General features: G+C 38.7%; 1 protein-coding gene across 1 annotated transcript in view; it reads right to left on the bottom strand.

The window, feature by feature from the left end:
* Window positions 1-18,667, bottom strand: part of gem (transcription factor CP2 like gemini) — a 131,588-nt gene that overhangs the window by 57,846 nt on the left and 55,075 nt on the right. Inside the window, exon 4 of the mRNA XM_089089840.1 lies at window positions 6,461-6,541. Within this exon, the coding sequence (XP_088945966.1) occupies window positions 6,461-6,541 (81 nt within the window). The remainder of the gene's footprint in view (window positions 1-6,460; window positions 6,542-18,667) is intronic.

Raw genomic sequence — 18,667 nt, 5'->3', positions numbered from 1 at the left:
GTTCCAAAAAATTATTTAGGGGGAACGGTTTAGAAAAGGGGAAGAGTCTTTTCTAAACAACACAATATAATAGAATGGGTATTTTTTCTTATTCTTTAATCTTGAATAGAAAAGGCATTTAAGATTTAGCTTCATCGAATTGCTTCAGTATTTTAAGTTGTTTCTTAGATTATTTCCAACACGAATCCAAAGATCTTATAGATTTTGTTTCGTCTTTATTTTTTATATAAGGCTAATTGAAAAACATATGGAATATTATTTTCTCGTTTTCTCTTTGGAGAATAATAAAAAGGAGAATTAATAGTCAGTGATCCAGGGACCGTTATCTTTCAAGGCGTGGCTCCCATTCGCTGCAGTTGTTTTGAGAGTGGATTCCAGGGTAATCGGGGGCGCTGATAACGAATATCGCGGTGCACAAGTTCGCACGTGTGTAGAACATGGTTTTTTTAGCCTATAAAGTCAAATTTGGCCTATAGCGACGTCATACCGCTCTTGATTTTTTTACATGGTAAAATAAACTGAAAACTTTACAAACTTGAAATATTCTGAATTCTAAGAACGAGTACTTTCACCTGGTATATTTATTTTTTCCTCACAACCTTTTTTTTTTGTTAACCCTTATATAATTTCGAAAACAATGTTTTTAAATATATTTTTTCTTAGTTTTTTCGGTTTTTCTGAAATTTTTGACTACATAAGTATAACTTTTTATGCTTTATTTGAATTTTGCTCGTTATTATAAGTCAAACCAAGTACCTCTTTTTAAAAAAATCTTAATTCTTGAGCAACTATTTATTTTTTCTAAATAACGGCGTAACTTTCAGAAATTAGCCTACAATAACCAAGTTTCTTTTTTCTTTTTTTTAGCTGTTGAAAAAATAAAATAAAAACGAATCAAACTGCACATTATTCGAACCGTCAGAATGTCCTTTACACCCTGTTAATAAAAACAAAGTCGAGACTTTAATCTGCAAGAATATATAAGCGTTTGAACAAGAAAATTTCCCCCCCAAAAAAGAAAATTTTCTGAATAGTGGCGTTTGACTCGAAATATTTTCAGGACAACCTATAATTTTTGTCTCACCAAACGATAGATCGCTCTTTTTTTTAATCAAATCATGTATTTACATTGTATGCAACTAATATTTTTAACCGAGAAAAAAAAAAAAAAAAAAAAAAAAGATGCCTCGGTCTGCGATCGCATGCGTGAATTTTGTATATTTTTTATGCTTTATTTGAACTCTGCTCGTCATTACGAGTCAGACCATGTGCCTCTTTTCCAAAAAATCTTAATTCTTGAGCAACTATTAATTTTTTCTGTAGTAGTAGATACAATCTGGCTTACGTAGGCTCATAAACGAGTCTCAAGGTGGCGAAGCCGTGTGAACGTGTGGTACTGAGGTGACTAAGGCTGATTTAAGATTATATTTTCTTTAAATCCCAGCATAGCAGGGGCCAATGATCCAATCGGTTAAATTGAGTCAGCGACCACTGATTTAGCAGACGGTACCTGTCATGATCAGCTGAAAGTAAGGTTTAGACGACTGCATTAGCAGTTTAATATCAAAACAAATAAAAAATCAAATATTTAAAACTGAACATGAAACGGTGGCTCAAATCTCTTTTTCTTCTTCATCTTCGTCTTCGGAGTCGTTCTGATTCATATCGGAAAGTAGGCATTTTTGGGGGTCAGCTCCACACTTGCATGCACCGTCTCAGAAACCAATTTTGGAGAATTTGCAGCGCAAGTACCTCGTCTTGTCACAGTTGCAAAAAGAAAGCAGTTTTAGCCCATACGGCATCGCAGAAACTGGGTCTCGCTTCAGTTCATGATCTTCAATTCTCCAGCCCATATCGGTAGCCTGAGGAAATATTGCCTCTAGGATCTCATCTTCTTTCTCGAAAACCAGATACTTCTTTGAGGTTGAACGAGTAGTCATCATGGGTTCTATCGTCACTAAGACCGTCATACCTACCACCAAGCAAATGGATAGACTGACAAGCTTCGGGTATGTTCTTAAGAATCCCAACTTAAACTCTTATTCGAAAATCTAATAGCGTCTCATTGTGTTCTGGTAGATAACACCTTGTGACACTCAAGACAACAACGATATAACCAGATCGTGGAGAGTCTTCAAGAAGTGTATTTGGAATCATTTTTGACCATAACTGCAAGCGAGACTGTTGCAGATTGTAGTTGAAGGCTGCTGACTTTGTACCAGTACGTAGCTGAGGCTCCCTACGACATGATGATAATACTGCAAGTGAGGCCAGATATGGCTGTAGCTCGTACTTCAGTAGATCAAAGAGGGACGAAGTTTGTGTTGAATTTGCAAGACGCAGAGCTGGTTTAAGCAGCTCAGTTTCCCCAAAATATTTTTTTGTGGCTCTTTATTTTTTCCTTTTTTGGCAACAGAGGCGAAACTTTGTACTATGTAAAATTTTACTTTCGTGGATGTCCCTTCGAGATACGAGCTCATGGCTTCGAGGCCAATTTCTCGGGAGTTCAGCAGACTATTTGATACAGCTTCTGGAGCTGTATCCCCTGTCATAAAGTTGTTCAGCTCTGTTATCGTTGTCTTGAATGGGTTTCCGAACAACTCTACCAAGTCCATAACCCGATTCCTGCCTCTTTTTTTTGTCAAATTCGTAAACGCAGTGGTATCTTCATGATGTTTCATTGCCTCGTCATCCATATTCAGGTTTACTTTCATTGTTCCGATGACTGCTGCAAGAAAGGGGAGAGTAGCCAGATATCGATCCCTGGCATTTTCATTCGTTGTCGCACCAACGACACCAGAAACTCCTGGATGACCTTTATGTCCAGATTCACAGTCGACTCTAAAGCCAGATCGCATGCAATGCTGCAAAACGGCTTGGTTGTTATCCTAACAACAAAATTGTCACTTACAAACTCTCTGTGATCTTCTGGCGCTTTTTCAGGCAGGCGTAGCATTTCTTCTAAGTAGTTAAGCGCAGCTGAGGCGTATTTATGGTTTCTAGATGCGAAGATAATCGGAATCATCTCTTTTGTGGCGTTTAAGTCTGATCCCCAGTCCACAGCTCTTTCAGCATAAAGCTAGTCGTATCCGGTACAGATAAGATCTAAATAGTTGATCCCGAGACTATGATTCCTTATGGTAGATCTGGACACGTTGTACTTCGAGAAAAGCGGAGCAATACTACTATCTGTTTACATGCTTCAGAACTAGTTTCAGTTTTGAAGCGTTCAATTGCATCACTCAGGATTCGAAATTTCTCGACTGTAGAAGGCACTAAATCGAAGCATGATGTTTCAAGACAACTCTCAAATGCCTCCCACCAGAGTGCGTTCGGTTCCTTCGTAAACCTGGAAGTGAGCATGGAGTGCCTGGTACATGTTCTTTCCTGAAAGGACCTTATTTGCAGTACCTTACCTGAGAATCTCTGCTGCAGCATTAACTTCTTTTAGTCCTGCTCCATCCATGAGAGATCCAATCGCTTTCAAATAGTTCATGAGGTTTTGAAAACCGCCCAATAAGAGAACTAGATTAGAGAATTTTTCGGTCTGGAACTTTCGAAGGCCATATCTTATTTCATAAACAGCTAGATCCTGACAGATGACTGTGTATTTGTTTCCAAGCTTCGCTGCTGTTTTTTGGCAGATGCTAGTGGCATAGGCTACGACTTCACAGGATGTTGGTGAATAGGGAAGCAAGAATAAGTAACCTACGGTGGTTTTGCTAAACCAGAAAAGAACGATTCTTGCGTTGAAGGCTTTCTATCTGGGAGTTGGTTCTTCAAATTCCACTTCAAGAAATTTTTTCGTAGGACACAACCTACAAAGCGTCCAGCAGAGGTCCAGGTTCGGCAACGAGAATGGCATCAGCATCTCGTAACTTTTTCCAAACAAAGAAAGTAAGGAAGCACAGTCACAAGGTCGCGTTTTTCCTGGGGATGTTAACCTTCCAGATATGTTCACTAGCTTGGGTGCCAAGAGGGATGTCGATTACCATCTGTCGGGATCTTTTCCGGGGAATCCTCCCGAAACTTCCGCTCGCCACAGCAGTCACATCAACAGTTCTTCCGAAGTCTGCAGGAGACGTTGAAGAGCAACCTGTAGAAAATAAATCATTGTTAAAAATCTGAATTCATAACAAAAATTTGCAATAAAAGTAAAAATCCGAGATTAAATCTGGATTACTTTGGACTTGGAATGTACATCAGTCCCAAGTTGTGGAACCCTCGGTCAAAGGGAAACGGGAAACGGAATAAACTGAATGTCAGAAGAAAAACAATTGTAACACAAGAATGAGAACCCGACAACGAAAATACAACAATGAAACAAGATTACTCGGCTAGAAAACATGGTGTACCTCACGCAAAACAACTGACACCCCCTAAAATCGTTGTTGCCAGAATCCTTAGCTTTAGCTAGATCAGATAAATATCCTAAATCCTTTCCTTTTATGTTGTAATTTTCGCTACTTAATGCAACTAAAACCCGATATGTAAGATGCTCAGTTTTTTTTATTACTATTGTTGGGGTTCCACCCCTGTTTCTTTTCTTTTCAGATAAATGACCTGGTTTTGTTCTGTAATTACATTTGCTTAGATTTGCCTATAGTATAATTTTCAATGACAATTTAAAATTCTTGTTGCTAAGCTATAGTGGTTTTGCAATAAATAAGCTTTGAACTAAATTCTATTTTGAACTTCCTGGTTTGAGTCATTGAATAATAAAGCTAAGAAAGTAGAAATGGTTTTGAATGGGGATTGAGAGGATTGGCTGGGCCAAGAGAAGGTCCACCCCTATGAACAGATGCTGTAAAGAATATTATTTTTGAGTTAGTCTGCATTTAGACCCCGTTCAGGGAAGCATATTTTTTGTTATTATATGTGACCGTTTGGAAGAATACAAGTAAGGTATTTTCTACAAATTGTGTACTAGTTTTCCCGGTACCCAGGCAGGGTAGGAACAGAGTTACGAGATACCGTCATTATTATATTGACAGGGGGGTTTGTTACCTCCAAGGATAGAGTTAGAGATTTTCAGTGGTAGCCCAGGGCGGGTACACTTGGCCTTAGAAAGTGGTCATTTGACCACTCGATCACGTAATCATACCCTGGGATAGGGTATACTGTAAATAGGGTAGTACCAAACCCGATATTTGCAGAACCGGTGTAGTAGACGCGGGCATCACATTATAATTTGGGGCCGGGGTTTCCCCTCCAATAAGTGGTGACACCCGTACATTACCACGCCAATACTGGTGGCATTGTAGCTTACCACTATAACACTGGTGGCATTGTGGTCTACCGGTATAATCTTGGTGGCTATCAACACGAACAGCTACGGAAACCAAATTTGCATATGCAATCGCAGAACGGGGCATCTGTTTTTTTCCCCCTTGTTAAAAATATTAGATATATGAAATGTAAATACAAGATTTGATTAAAAAAAGAGTGATCTATTGTTTGGTGAGATAAAAATTATAGGTTGTGTTGAAACTATTTCGAGTAGAACGCTACTATTTAGAAATGTTCTTTTTTTTTGGGGGGGGAGGGGGGGCTTTTCTTGTTCAAACGATTATATATTCTTGCAGATTTAAGTATCGACTTTGTTTTTATTAAGAGTGTGTAAAAAACATTCTATGCAAAAAACGTGCAAAGGACATTCTGACGGTTCGAATGATGTGCAGTTTGATTCGTTTCCATTTTTTTTATAGGCTAAAATAAATTTAAAAAAACTTGGTCATTGTAGGCTAATTTCTGAAAGCTATGACGTTATTTAGAAAAAATAAATATTTGCTCAAGAATTCAGATTTTTTGGAAAAGAGGCTTATGGTTTGAATCGTTATTACGAGCAGTATTCAAATAGAGCATAAAAAAATATACTTATGAAAGCAAAAATTTCAGAAAAACCGAAAAAACCAAGAAAAAGTATATTAAATAACCTTGTTTTCAAAATTAAATAGGGGTTAGCTAAAAAAATAAAGGCTGTGGGGAAAAACTAAAAATACAGGTGAAAGCACTTGTTCTTAGGATTCAGAATATGTCACGTTTATAAAGTTTTCAGTTTATTTTACCATGTAAAAAAATCAAGAGCGGTATGACGTCGTTATAGGCCAAAATTGACTCTATAGGCTAAAAAGGCCATGTTCTACAAGCGTGCGAGCTTGTGCATCCCAATATTCGTTGTAAGCGCCCCCGATTACCCGAGAATCCATCCTCAGACCAACTGCAGCTGATGTGAGGCACCCGTTCCCTTTTTTTGAACGATAGCGAGCCTTGGATCACTGACTATAACTGAATTTGAAAGTAGACTAAATAATAAAATGATAATCAATTGAAGATGAGGATTTTTACTGCATAGCCTCCTTCAGATTTTTATTTATATTTTTTTTTTCGTTATAAACTAAGGACTCAGTATTAAAAGCCCAACCAAGCCCAAAGAATGACTGTCGCAGCATCGACTTACCCATCATTATTGCTTGTATGTGAAGGTGATGGAACTTCTTCCTTAAATACTGTCAGAGATGGCAGGGCAAGCAGAGCCTCGCTAAAATAAAAACATAACTTATAATTAATACAACTACAAAAGTAAGTCCACGCCGTTCTACCTGTAAATTATCTTTGCTTCAGATTTGTTTCAGGTAGCCTAGCGCTGGAACTCTTTTGACCCTCTTACAAGGCTAACTGTGTTAGCATACTAAAGACCAAAGCATAAATAGCGGATCAGAAATTTTTCTTGGCAAGGTATGATGACCGGAACATAATTTAGGTCTTGAAAAATTTCAAACCCAAAACGCTCCATATAAACACTACGCCTGACTTTCCCTAAGTGACGTAGTTAGTAGAAAGCCAGCACTGTCGGAAAAGAAACACCAACAACTTTTCATTAAAGCCTCACTGAAGGTGTTTTGGATCTTATTACAGTAAAATATAAGTTAATAATGTTTTTTTTTAATTTATCATAATATAAACCCTGCACTATTCTTAATTTTGGCAAATTAAATATAATTAAGTTATTTAAGCTTTAGGGCAAAAACTTCCTCTCTATGACGTCACCGTTTTTTTAAAGTATCCACATTTAGAAGCATAACATATTAAAAGCTATGCCACGGTTTGCCCATGATTTAGACTACAAAACGTTTCAAATGATAAAATAAAGTACGAAGAACTTAATAAACAAACTTTGCTTATTATTCTGAATTCTTTACGTGCTTTTACTCCTCACTATAAAAGTACATTGAAACAGATTTATATAATACAAAAAAAAAAAAAAAAAAAAAAAAAAAAAAAAAAAAAAAAACTGGGATGAGCCCCTTCTGAGCCACTCGAGTTTGGGTCGAAAATTTACTGAGAAAAGCAACTAATTATGGAAGAACAACTTTTACATATAGATAAATAACAGTACTCCTTCACTGAGCCTTTGAGCTCACCAATGGTTAAACCATAGCCTATAACTATAGTCAAAGTCATATTGGTAATTTTCTCCAGGGTTTTGAAGCCAGATTTCATTCAATTTTTCGATAGAAGTCTATCACTAGTATCATTTACAACGCTTGGTTATTATACATGGTTACCACAATGCGTGTTTACTAGTGAAACACAAGAGAGGCGGAGCCAAATGCATACGATTATGGAGGACTGGAAAGTTTATTGTGAACGGTTATTGGTGGGGAGATTGAAGGTCATCTCCCCACTACAAATTGGTGGGGAGATGTTTAGAATTTTCATCTAACTCATTAATAAACAATTATTTTGAAAGTTTGCAGAAGGTTATGAAAACAATAATAGGGGGGGGGGATATTGAGATTTCGGTTAGTCTTTCCTTTGGGTTGGAGTAAAATTTTCTGTGAAAAAGGTTGAAGCTACGACCCCCTGAACAAACTCCATTTACACAAGAAGGGTCAGATGAGATGCTGTCATGATTAACTTCACAGCCGGTCCAGCTGGTAAGGCGTGCTTATGCCGAGCGACAAAAGTTCTTGCTGATAACTTCACCCAAAAATTTCACTGCATTTACCGACAGGAATTATTGCTTATGATTTCCGATGAAACTTTCAAAGAAAAAAAATATCTTAGAGGTGGAATTTTAGGACAATTTTTAGAAAATTCGAATCATGAAAAACTAAATTTGTAGATTTTTTTGGTCACTCGATTAATTAATGCGGACTTCTTTAGCAAAAGTAGCATTTTACGTTAATAAATATTTTGAGCCTTCATGTTCTGTTAAGAATATTTACTTGTATTCTGGGTTTTATTTTTAGATTCCACACCACATGACATCTTTTGATTACTCCCCCCCCCCAAAAAAAAAAATATTCCAGTCAATAGCTGGATACCAACATAAAATAACTACCAACAATAGCTAGCAACAGAAAGGGAAAAACATTGTTCCTAAGAGTCTGCTTCTTCCACACCGTAGGCTTTGACGGGGTGGTTCCCAGGACTTGAACTAGATTCACCTCCAAAGCTGATTTGACTTAACGAAAACACCCTTTTAACCCCGTAATTTAGGCTGAATATCCATCCCCATTTTTTTAAGTATATGTAGCAAAACAACTTTTCGCACAAGTTCTGATTTATGAAGGGGTGGAGATGTCAACCTGAACACACCTTTGTGTTTCGGAGATTATACTGACTCAAGACTACTGGAACCTGACTTGTTGGGACTTATTGATACCGAAAAGTCATCAACTGAATTCCTGCAACAAGAGTAAGATACTTGATGTTGGCCAGGTCAAAATGGAGACGAGAAGATTTGAAAAGTTATTATTTCATTAGAATCAAAGTCGCTATAGGGCTTTGTTCTTTCATTTTCTTCATAATAGGATGGATAACTTTACACTTGGCTTTTGATTCTGGATACTTTGTTTTTAACTTGCATTATGTTTTGAACCTAAAAAATAGCTTGTTGTTTCACTCACAAAAGAGAAGAAACGTAAAAGTAGTTTGTCAATTCCATCTTCTACTTACACAAGTAAACAAGTAAAAGGTTAAAAGGTTTTAACCTTAAAACCTTTTTAAGTAAAAGGTTTTACTTAATAAAGTAAAAGGGTATTGCAGTCTAACTAAACCCGAAGTGAAATTCCCTTAAGTAAGCGGATCAAGCGCAAGAATGTCTGTTTTTACGAACCTCCAGTTACTATGTCTAGGTTTGATGGACCTTAAGCATAAATTTGGCTTATCATTCCAGTTAGGCTGATAATCTTCAAATTGATCTCCTGGCTGAAATGGATACCCTGATATAAAATGTCTTTTGCACTCGATATCCTGGAACTGCCCTTCTCTTGCATGCTGAACAAAATTCCAGGAATGCCCATGATGCCCCTCAACTGCGACAGTGACATCCCGCTGAGATGACGCCAATTTTGAATGCGTGGATAAACAATTTCTAGTTGAATTTATGTTAGGGAACGAGTAATATATGGGTTTAGTTTGTACTTTACGGCTTTTTAATGGTGGCGACAGTGCGATTGACCCTGAGGAATGGTAGGACGCTGCTATCAAGTGTTTACATCACTAACAAGCTATCACATATATAGTTTCTCATGCGATAAAGCCTCAATTGATGGTGACAGCAGGGTGGTTAAGGAGGAAAAACAGTGGCTGACAACCTTACACCGTCAATGGCTTGTTTCAGTTATAGAATACACCAAATCCCGATCGTATATCTGTCACACATTGATGACGGTCGAGCTTATAACGTACTAAAACTATTCACCACTGTCTTACACAATATTTACACAAGAAACTAGTATTGTTGACATTGTTATGAAATATAAGTCATAGAGATGCTTAAGTCTAATATTCACTCGTCTCAAAGAAACAGTGGCTAATACTATTTTTCAATTTCAATGTAGTCATGCACCTTGATTTCGGTTCCAAAGACGTGCTTTGACAGCTAATAAGGATCACGCATTTTAAAAAGATTGTATTATGGAAGTACAAGTCGAAGGGCGGTGACTTCCTACCACCTGGTGTACATCTCAGAATGCTAGTGGGCTTCACAGTTGCGCCACGCTTGGCACAGTTCCACCAAACTTGGCATACTCCCCAAGACACTTGGACAGTTCCACCACGCTTGGCAAGCGCCACCACGTGTACATGATTTCTGAGAGAAAGACCCCTCGGTACAAGCATTCTATCATGGGTTTTTACCGACAAGCCATAGGTTTGATCCTAAAACTTATCTCAATAGCAGAATTGTTTTTTCTTCGTTTTATGTTTTGTTTAATCCCATGTAATATATTTATTCCATAAAATCCTTAATCCCTACCACAATCACCGAAGGCAGGAATTCGTCTTTCAGGTTAAAAAAAACCAGCAGGGCACATACAAACAAATGACTGCTGAACAAAATGACTATCTCAAAATTCTGATCAGATATCTTAGTGGCAGAATGGGTATGGAAGGGGGTCGCTCTCTCTCTCGGCACCACTGTACACCCTCCCTGAGCACACCTGGGCACACCTAAGCTTTTTTTCAGAGCTTTTAACTAAATCAAATATAATTTACGCAGGCTAAGTAAACTTGACTTAAAGTTGACTATTCTAAATTTCTGAAAGGAATTTATAGAGGAATGATTGGACCAGCACACCTGGGCACCGGCTAGGCACGCCTGGGCACTGGGCACACCTATACACACATTTTGGGAGAGAGCAACCCCTCGGTTCTAGGCGTTTAACCCGTTTTTCACAGAATAGTAAAGAGCTCCATTAAGCCAAAAATGAGTAGAAATAAATTCAATATTTTTCCAAGCATAAAAGTACCACCATTAATAAACAAATGAAACCCAGAACGAACAGAATTTACAATAGATAACCTAGTCAAACTCAAAACGAGCAAAAATTAAAAGGAGTAGGGTTGACAAACCCCGTGTCTTCTCAAGACCAGAACGTAATTTCCACTTTACTTATATATATAAAAAAAAACGTATTGTCAATTAATATACATATTCTGATTTTTAAACCTTATAGTCTTAATACTTCTTTATTTATTAAAGTAAAAAAAAATGAAAACATTTAAATGTACAAAAGTGAGAAAACATTTAAATGTATTTTGTTTTCAGTTAAGTGCAAATTATGTTCTGGTCTTGAGAAGGTGTGGGGGTAGCCAGCCCTACTCATGTTAATTTTTGCTCGTTTTAAGTTTGAATCGGTTATTTATTGTAATTTTGTTTGTTTTGGGTTTCATTTATTTATTGATGGTGATTTGTGGTAGTTTTACGCCTGAAAAATTATTTGAATTTATTTCTACTCATTTTTGGCTTAATAGAGCTCTTTACTATTCTTTGACAAACTTGTTTTGTGGAAAAAGTTTTTCAAATTAATTTGTCTTTTATTGACATAGTCTTTTTCATAGAAAAAAATATTTTATATATATTTTTTTTTCTATTAGACTCCATAGTTTTTACTTTGAAGATTATTTAACTTTATTTCTGCTCATTTTTGGTTTAATGAGGCTCTTCACTTTTCTTTAAAAAACTTGTTCCGTATGTTTCCCATTAACAAATACTATCTGTAAGAAATTAAATAAAAAAAAAGTTTATCAACTGAAAGGAAGGAGCAACATCGAAACTTAAAACAAGCAGAAATTTTTACGCATATGAAAGGGGTTGTCTCCTCCTCAAGACCTCGTTCTTTACGCTAAAGTTTTTTTTTTTTATAGAATTTTAAAACAAAGCTTAATGTTTTAATTAAATAACAATTGTGTTTCAGGAATCGTTCTTAAAGTATTAGAACAAAAAGTCAAAACTTCCGCGTAAAGAGCAAGGTCTTGTGGAGGGGGCAACTCCTTTCATATACGTAATAATTTCTGTTCGTTTTAAGTTTTGACGTTGCTCCTTACTTTCAGTTGAAAAACTTGTGTTTTTTTTCTATTTTAATTTCTGACCGTTTTTAAATAATACCGGGAAATCCGACTCTCTCTCCGTGAAAAATTCCGGTACTTGTGTACTATACGCCACTCACTCAAGTTTACGCTGTGTAAAAAACGAGAACAAACCGGTTTCTTCGCTGCTTTAGTAATAAATTTTGGTTATATATTTAAACGTAAGGTGGGGGGGGGGGTAAAGTATATCGTGTCTGCAAGCAAAATGTATTAGGTACAATTATTCTGCATAATATTAATTAAGAATTGTTTTCTTTCTTAAAACTGTCCAAATACTTTACCCCCCCCCCCCCCCCTCATGTGCCAATGTCTAGCCCAAATCATATATTTACCATCTATTCTGTCACTTTTCTTTGTCTTGTCTCACGCTAAGCAGATAGAAACTAATGAAGAAACCGGTTTGTTCTTGAGTTTTACACGGCGTAAACTTGAGTGAGTGACGTATAATACACAAGTACCGAAATTCCTTCCCCCTGCGGAAAAAAACTCAAATAAAATTATCAAATTTTGAAAACCTTATTTTCCACTGGGGGTGTTTTCCGGGGAAGGGGGTAAATGCCAGCCACCATGGGAGGGTGCTAGTTACTCTCTAATCGTTTCAACCACTAAAAACGGCACTAGAACTTTCCGTTTTAATGAGCTCTCTCCCAATCTTCTAGGAACACCGGTTCGATACGATCATCCCTGGAAAAAACAACAACAAAAAACACAAGTCCATGATCTTTCTTCTGGCAAAAATACAAAAATTCCACATTTTTTGTAGATAAGAGCTTGGAAGCTCTAAAGTAGGGTTGTCTGATCTGAAGAGACAAGTTTTTTTCAACTGAAAATAAGGAGTAACGTTAAAAATCAAAACAGAACAGAAATTATGAGTCTGTTTACGAGGGAGGAGGGCTGCCCCTCTTCAATCCCTTGATCCTTACGCTAAACTTTGACTTTTTGTCACATTTCTTTAAGAAAGACTGCTCAAGCACAAGGGTCGTTGAATTTGAATGAGAAGTATTTTAGAGAACTTTACGACTTTATCGTAAACAGCGGGATATACAGGGGGGTAACCCATTCATACACGGAATAATTTCTATTCATTCAAAGTTTTATTATTTCAGTTGAAAAAAACTTGCTTTTTTTATTTAATAGCCTATATGACAAAGGACGTGGAGAAATTTTCCAGGAAAGTTTACATAAAAGATAAGAACTATGTTATTAATTAGACACAGCTAGCCTAGGCTAATTCAGGCTAACTTTTTAAACATTTTCTTCGCTTCTAGAGCTTGACTTAGCTAACCTTATGCCTATGCTGTTCAAACATCTCTTACTAGTTTTCGCGCTTTAACGGCTCAAATCCACCGTTTATGTGGCAATATTTTTGCGATTTTGCTGCATCCGTTATCCATGCGTCGTTTTGCGTTAAAAAAAAATCGCATCAGTGTGAACCAAGGGTAGCTGCGACAGTTAATGGATTTAGGTAATTCTTGGAAAGCATTTTATTCTTAAGCGTTGGAACCTCGGAAAGGCAAGGTTAGGGACGGGCTTCTCTAGATTATAGACAGCTGGGTTAAAGGACAAGAATACAGGCTAGGAACAATCAGGAAGATCCTAATAGTGGTTTCCTATTAACAGGAAAGGAGAACAAGTAGTGTTTGTCTCAGGATAATTTGAAGATCCAAGAATTCTGAAACCTGAGTGATCAGTACTTAGCTCGGTAACTGCGAGATAAGGAAATTCTAAAAAAAAATTCCAGGTTTGGGGATCGTACAATGAAGAAGGGATTCTCTGAAGTTTACAGAATGTCTGCTAATTTTCCAGAAAAGAATCTTATGTTGTCTTTTCTAATGTAGTCCGACCAAGAAGAAAATGAAGCTACCCTAACTCTGAAATTTCGCATTACAACAATAGTTCTAGACAATAATTCTAGAAAAGTCAATCTGAAAAATCTTGCTTCAAAATTTTTTACTTATGAAATTTTCGGGTTTGGTCGAATTTGTATAACCTTCATATGCTCCATCAAAGTTTCAGCCTCAAAGTAGACACGAACACGCCAATCTACGGTTTTACTCAATGATGAGATAAAGAGATGTAGCTTTTCTAGAATCTTGTCATTTTCAAATCTAAATAGTTGTCAAATTAAACAAAAGAAAAAAATTGTTAGGAGATCCATAGGCAATCCCATGTATACTCGAAAAAGAGGAATCCAAAAATTCTTGCTAGTAAGACATTTACTTGGACAAATTTTCAAATCTCGGCCAAACTTGGCTGGAAATAAGAACCTACTGTTCTATTTATACCTTATACAGAAAAAACGTTGTCTAACCAACGTTGGGGAGGGGGTGGAAAACAGAGAGGGATCGGGGAGAATAGGTTATCTGATTTCACATAAACCTGATGGAAAGTTTATGGTGACAGAAGAGATGAGACTTGACTTGGTGCTCTTGCCGTGTTGGGGGTGGCGTAGAGAGCGTTGCAACTCTGCTCCTCCAGGCTGACCGGTTTGGTGCTAAGATTGGGGCCTCGTCAACAGCAATGTTGACCATCTCCAGGAATTTATTGAGACTATCCTTCCACCTGTTCCGGGGTCTGCCTTTCGGACAGGACCAGCCATGAGCTTTTGGGTCAAAATCACAGATTATTCGGGCTGGGGTTGTCGACGGCACACGTAGGAGGTGTCCGAACCACCTTAGAGTGCGCTGTGCTATCTGGATGGAGAACGGCACTTGGGAGGTGAGCTTAAGTAACTTTGCGTTACTAACGAAATCATCCCATCGAAGTCCTTCAATCCGACGGAGCTGTTTCATCTGGCAGACGTCTATCATATTGAGGGTTGTCGACTTAAGGGGCCATGTTTCTGCTGCATAGAGCCGGATCGAGCTTACGGATGCGTTATAAATTCGGATCTTCGTGCGCCTAGATATGTGCACCGTTCTCCAGAGAGCATTGAGCCTTCCGACAATATATGAGACTTTTGACGTTCGACTGCGTACCTCCTCAACTATGGAGCTATCACTGGATAGCACGGAGCCAAGATAAGTGAAGTTTCTTACAACTTCAACAGGAATTCTGCAGACAGTTATGTTCTCGGGGGACGGGACAGGGCTTGGGGGCTCAATTGCCATTATCTTAGTTTTGAGGCAGTTGATTTTCAGCCCCACTTTTGCTGCCTCTTCCTGTAGGACTTCTAGCGAATCAGTCAATTGGTCAATTGAGTCGGCATTGACAGCAAGATCAGCTGCGAAGTCGGCATCCGTCAGAACCCGATCTCCATGTTAAAGACCGAAGGGCAGGCGATTTATAGTTCGTGTCATGACATAGTCGATGACGCAGTTGAAAAGTTCTGGGGCGGCGGCACACCCTTGGTGGACACCGGTTTTGATACCGAATGTTGTGCTCCGTTTGCCGTTGACTTGAATGCAGCTCTCCGTCTCTTCGTAGAGCTTTCAAACAGCTTACAGTATTTGTCAGGCACCCCAGTAGATCGAAGTATCAGCCAGAGCGAGTTGCGATCCACCGAGTCAAATACAGCCTGGGAGTCAAAAATGGATAAGCGTGGTTTCCTCCCTAATTCTTTTACCTTATCAAGTAGGTAGCGCATAGTAAAGATCTGTTTCACAGTGGACCTCCCGGGCATAAACCCAGCCTGCTGGACTCTTCTCATTCTTCGGAAAATATTCGTGCATCTATCCAGCAGGGTCATAGCAAATAGCTTTCCAGGCACTGAAAGAAGCGTTATGCCTCTGTAGTTCGAACTGATTCTTTTTGCTCCCCTTTCTCTTCAACAGGGGCAGGATTATACCACCTCACCCGTCCTTCGGGATCCATTCAGTTCGCTACACTACAGAAAGCAGCATCTGGATCCAGAGTAGCAGAGCCGGACCGGCATACTTCAAGAACTCAGCGGATATCCCGCACATGCCTAGCACTTTCTTATTCTTCAAGCGTTTTACTGCTGAGTGGATTTCTGCAGGCGTGAAAGGACTTTGCGGGTCATTTGTCAGCAGTTCTTGAGTGTTGGTGGCTAGGCTGGTGAGTTCCTGGTCTGTCTGCGCTACAGATTTGGCATTGAGGAGGCCTGAGAAGTGGTCTTTCTATCGGCTGACCTGGGAAGCTTCGTCACTAAGTGGCTGGCCGTCAACGAAGACAGAGATGCAACAGAGGGTGCTCTGTCGCCTGTGAGATCACAGAAGTGCTTGTACAGACTGCCAAAGTCACCTTTCTTGGCTGCACTCTACAGTTCATTTACCTTCCTTTCCACAAACAGCTTCTTGTCACGCTGTATCAGTTTGTTGAGGACACCATTGAGGCTTCTATAAGTCGGCATGTCACCCTGAAACCTCGCCTTGCGTTTCTGCTCTATGACGTCAAGCGTATCTGACTGGATCCATGCATTATTAGCACGCTTTTTCCGTCCGACATTTACTGTCGCTGACTCCAGGACATTCTTTTTTAAAGAGAGTTATGCGTCTTCATAACTTTCAGATGGCAGGAGCGCGTCGAAGCTGTTAGAAACATCAATGCCATATTTGGACCGTGTCTCCTGCTCGGAGAGGGGAGAGACATCGATCTTGACTGGTCTTGGTTCTGGGGATTGGGCTTTGAGCCTTAATCGCATGTTAGCGACGACGAGGCGATGGTCAGTGTTACCAATCTCAGCCACCCTGTACGTGCGACAGTTGCTAATCGAAGACCTCCATCTCTTTGAGACGATGAGGTAGTCGATCATTTTTTTGGTACAGCCATCGTTGCTGTACAACGTATATTTGGGGATGTCCTTCCTTGCAAACAGGGTGTTCGTAATCACAAGGTTGTGCATGCTGCAGAGTTGTAGGAGTCTTATCCCATTTTCATCTGGTGCAACTGGTCCTATGACTTGCCGCCATAAGTCATGGTTGTCGCTTACAGTTGCATTAAGGTCACCGAGCAGGATGACAATATCGTGTGGGGATTTGGGGTCGGCACCGTTTCTATAGAAACGGTAAAAAACGGCAATTAAAAAACGGAACAGAAACAGATTCTAACAGAAACGAGGAAAAAAAACGGAATTCCGTTTCTTTTTTTTCCCATTTTTTTACAGAAAAACAGAAACTGCCAACTTTTTTTTATTTTTAACGGTCGTTTTAACAGATATTTCCGTTTTTTCAGATTTTTAGGCTTTTGAGACTAAAATGAGCGTTGACAAATATTGATTACTAAAAAAATCGATTATAAAAGACCAAACATTTAAAATGGCCACATAAATCAAAACTTATCACTTAGAAACATTAGAAGTTCAAGTGACTTTGCAGTCATTCGTGAGCACTGATTTCGAGTAAAGTACCCAGCAATACTAAATGCACTCTCACTTGGTATTGAAGTTGCAGGTACTGCGAGATGCATACAAGCAATTTCACTTAACTCTGGTAAGCGTAGAAATAGTCAGTCCAAAATTCTAGCGGATCAGAATTATTTTTTCCTGATCTACGTCTCTCACTCAAGAACGCTGGAATTCTTTCTTCATATGCCCTAATAATATTTACTGCTGCGCGGGCAGTGCTTATATTGCTAGCATTTGATTTGAAGGGTTCATCCGAAGCCCATTCGTACCGAGAAGCTTAGCAAACAAGCTGTCTTCTTGATGTGGAGTCGGTGATGCGTTTTCGTTAATCTTTGTCTTGATAGGAGTGACGTCAATTGGGAAAGATGCAGAGTTCAATTGAATTTGAAGGGGTTCTTCTGTATTTCTCTTCTAGGAAATGAACTGCTGGAGAAGTGAAGAGACGGACTGACGAGCTGAATCTCTGTCTATCTCTGTCTATAGTTCATTTTTTTTCGTAAATTGCCGAGTAAAAAAAAACATCCCAGCAATAGAGATGCGGAAATGCTTCAGTTCCATCGCAGGAAGCGTCTTAGCTCCGGGAAAATTCAAAGTCAATACATTCCAGGCGGCAATACGGAGGCCACCTTGGTCAAGGAGATTCAAACGCTTGTCATTTCTCAGTCCAGGGGCACGCAAGGGTCATGATGGAATAAAAGAAGATCGGTCATCCGAGGCAGTTGCTGAGCTATTCGTTGCATTGGGTCTCGGGTTGCAAGCCCAACCGACCCTAGGCCTCGATTCTGATTAGAGCCAGGATGAGCCTGGATGCTGAGAATCGTCGGGTGGTCTCCACCCGCCTCATGAGGTTGAGGCCACCCTGATCGGAGCGTTTAGTTAGGGGATACCCCATATCCAGAGGTACATGGTCAGCAGACATGGTCGGCATCATTCCGACCGAACTATTCAATAGAATATCAGGCAAAAGGGTAATTGGGCCTAAATTAAAATTTGTGGGAGATCAGTTTAAGTTAAACGGTTGAGTCTCTTGAGTGTCCAGACGCAAAACATCTCTATTGCTGGGCTTCTGAATCCATTTCAAACATACATTTACGAGGAAGAAATGTCAGATCTTTACACAACTTTAAAATGTTTAACCAAGTCTAACCGAAAAAATAAAAATAAATAAAAAAATTCAATACAGTAATTTAAATTAAAGTTCAGTAATTAAAGTTGATAATTTAACAATATTTCCGAAAGTTCCGATTGTTTAAAGAGAAAATGCGACGAAACCAAAAAACAAACAAAAGCAAAGACAGCTAATTTTTTCATAGGGGGGAAAGGAGAGAGAAGACTGTATTCTTGTCAATAAAATATCAGGCAAAAGAGCAATCGGATCTTAAATATAATTTGTGAGATAAGAGTGAATTAAACATATAGGTCTTTTGGGGATCCAGAACCCTTACGACCTTCGTGTCTGTGAGGGGAGGGGGCAAATAAAAA

Source organism: Artemia sp. Qi Xiang Cuo, chromosome 5 (assembly GCF_049724085.1).
Source record: "Artemia sp. Qi Xiang Cuo chromosome 5, ASM4972408v1, whole genome shotgun sequence".
Lineage (NCBI taxonomy): Eukaryota > Metazoa > Arthropoda > Branchiopoda > Anostraca > Artemiidae > Artemia > Artemia sp. Qi Xiang Cuo.
The sequence above is the reverse complement of the archived record's forward strand: the minus strand, read 5'-3'. Positions and strand labels throughout refer to the sequence as shown.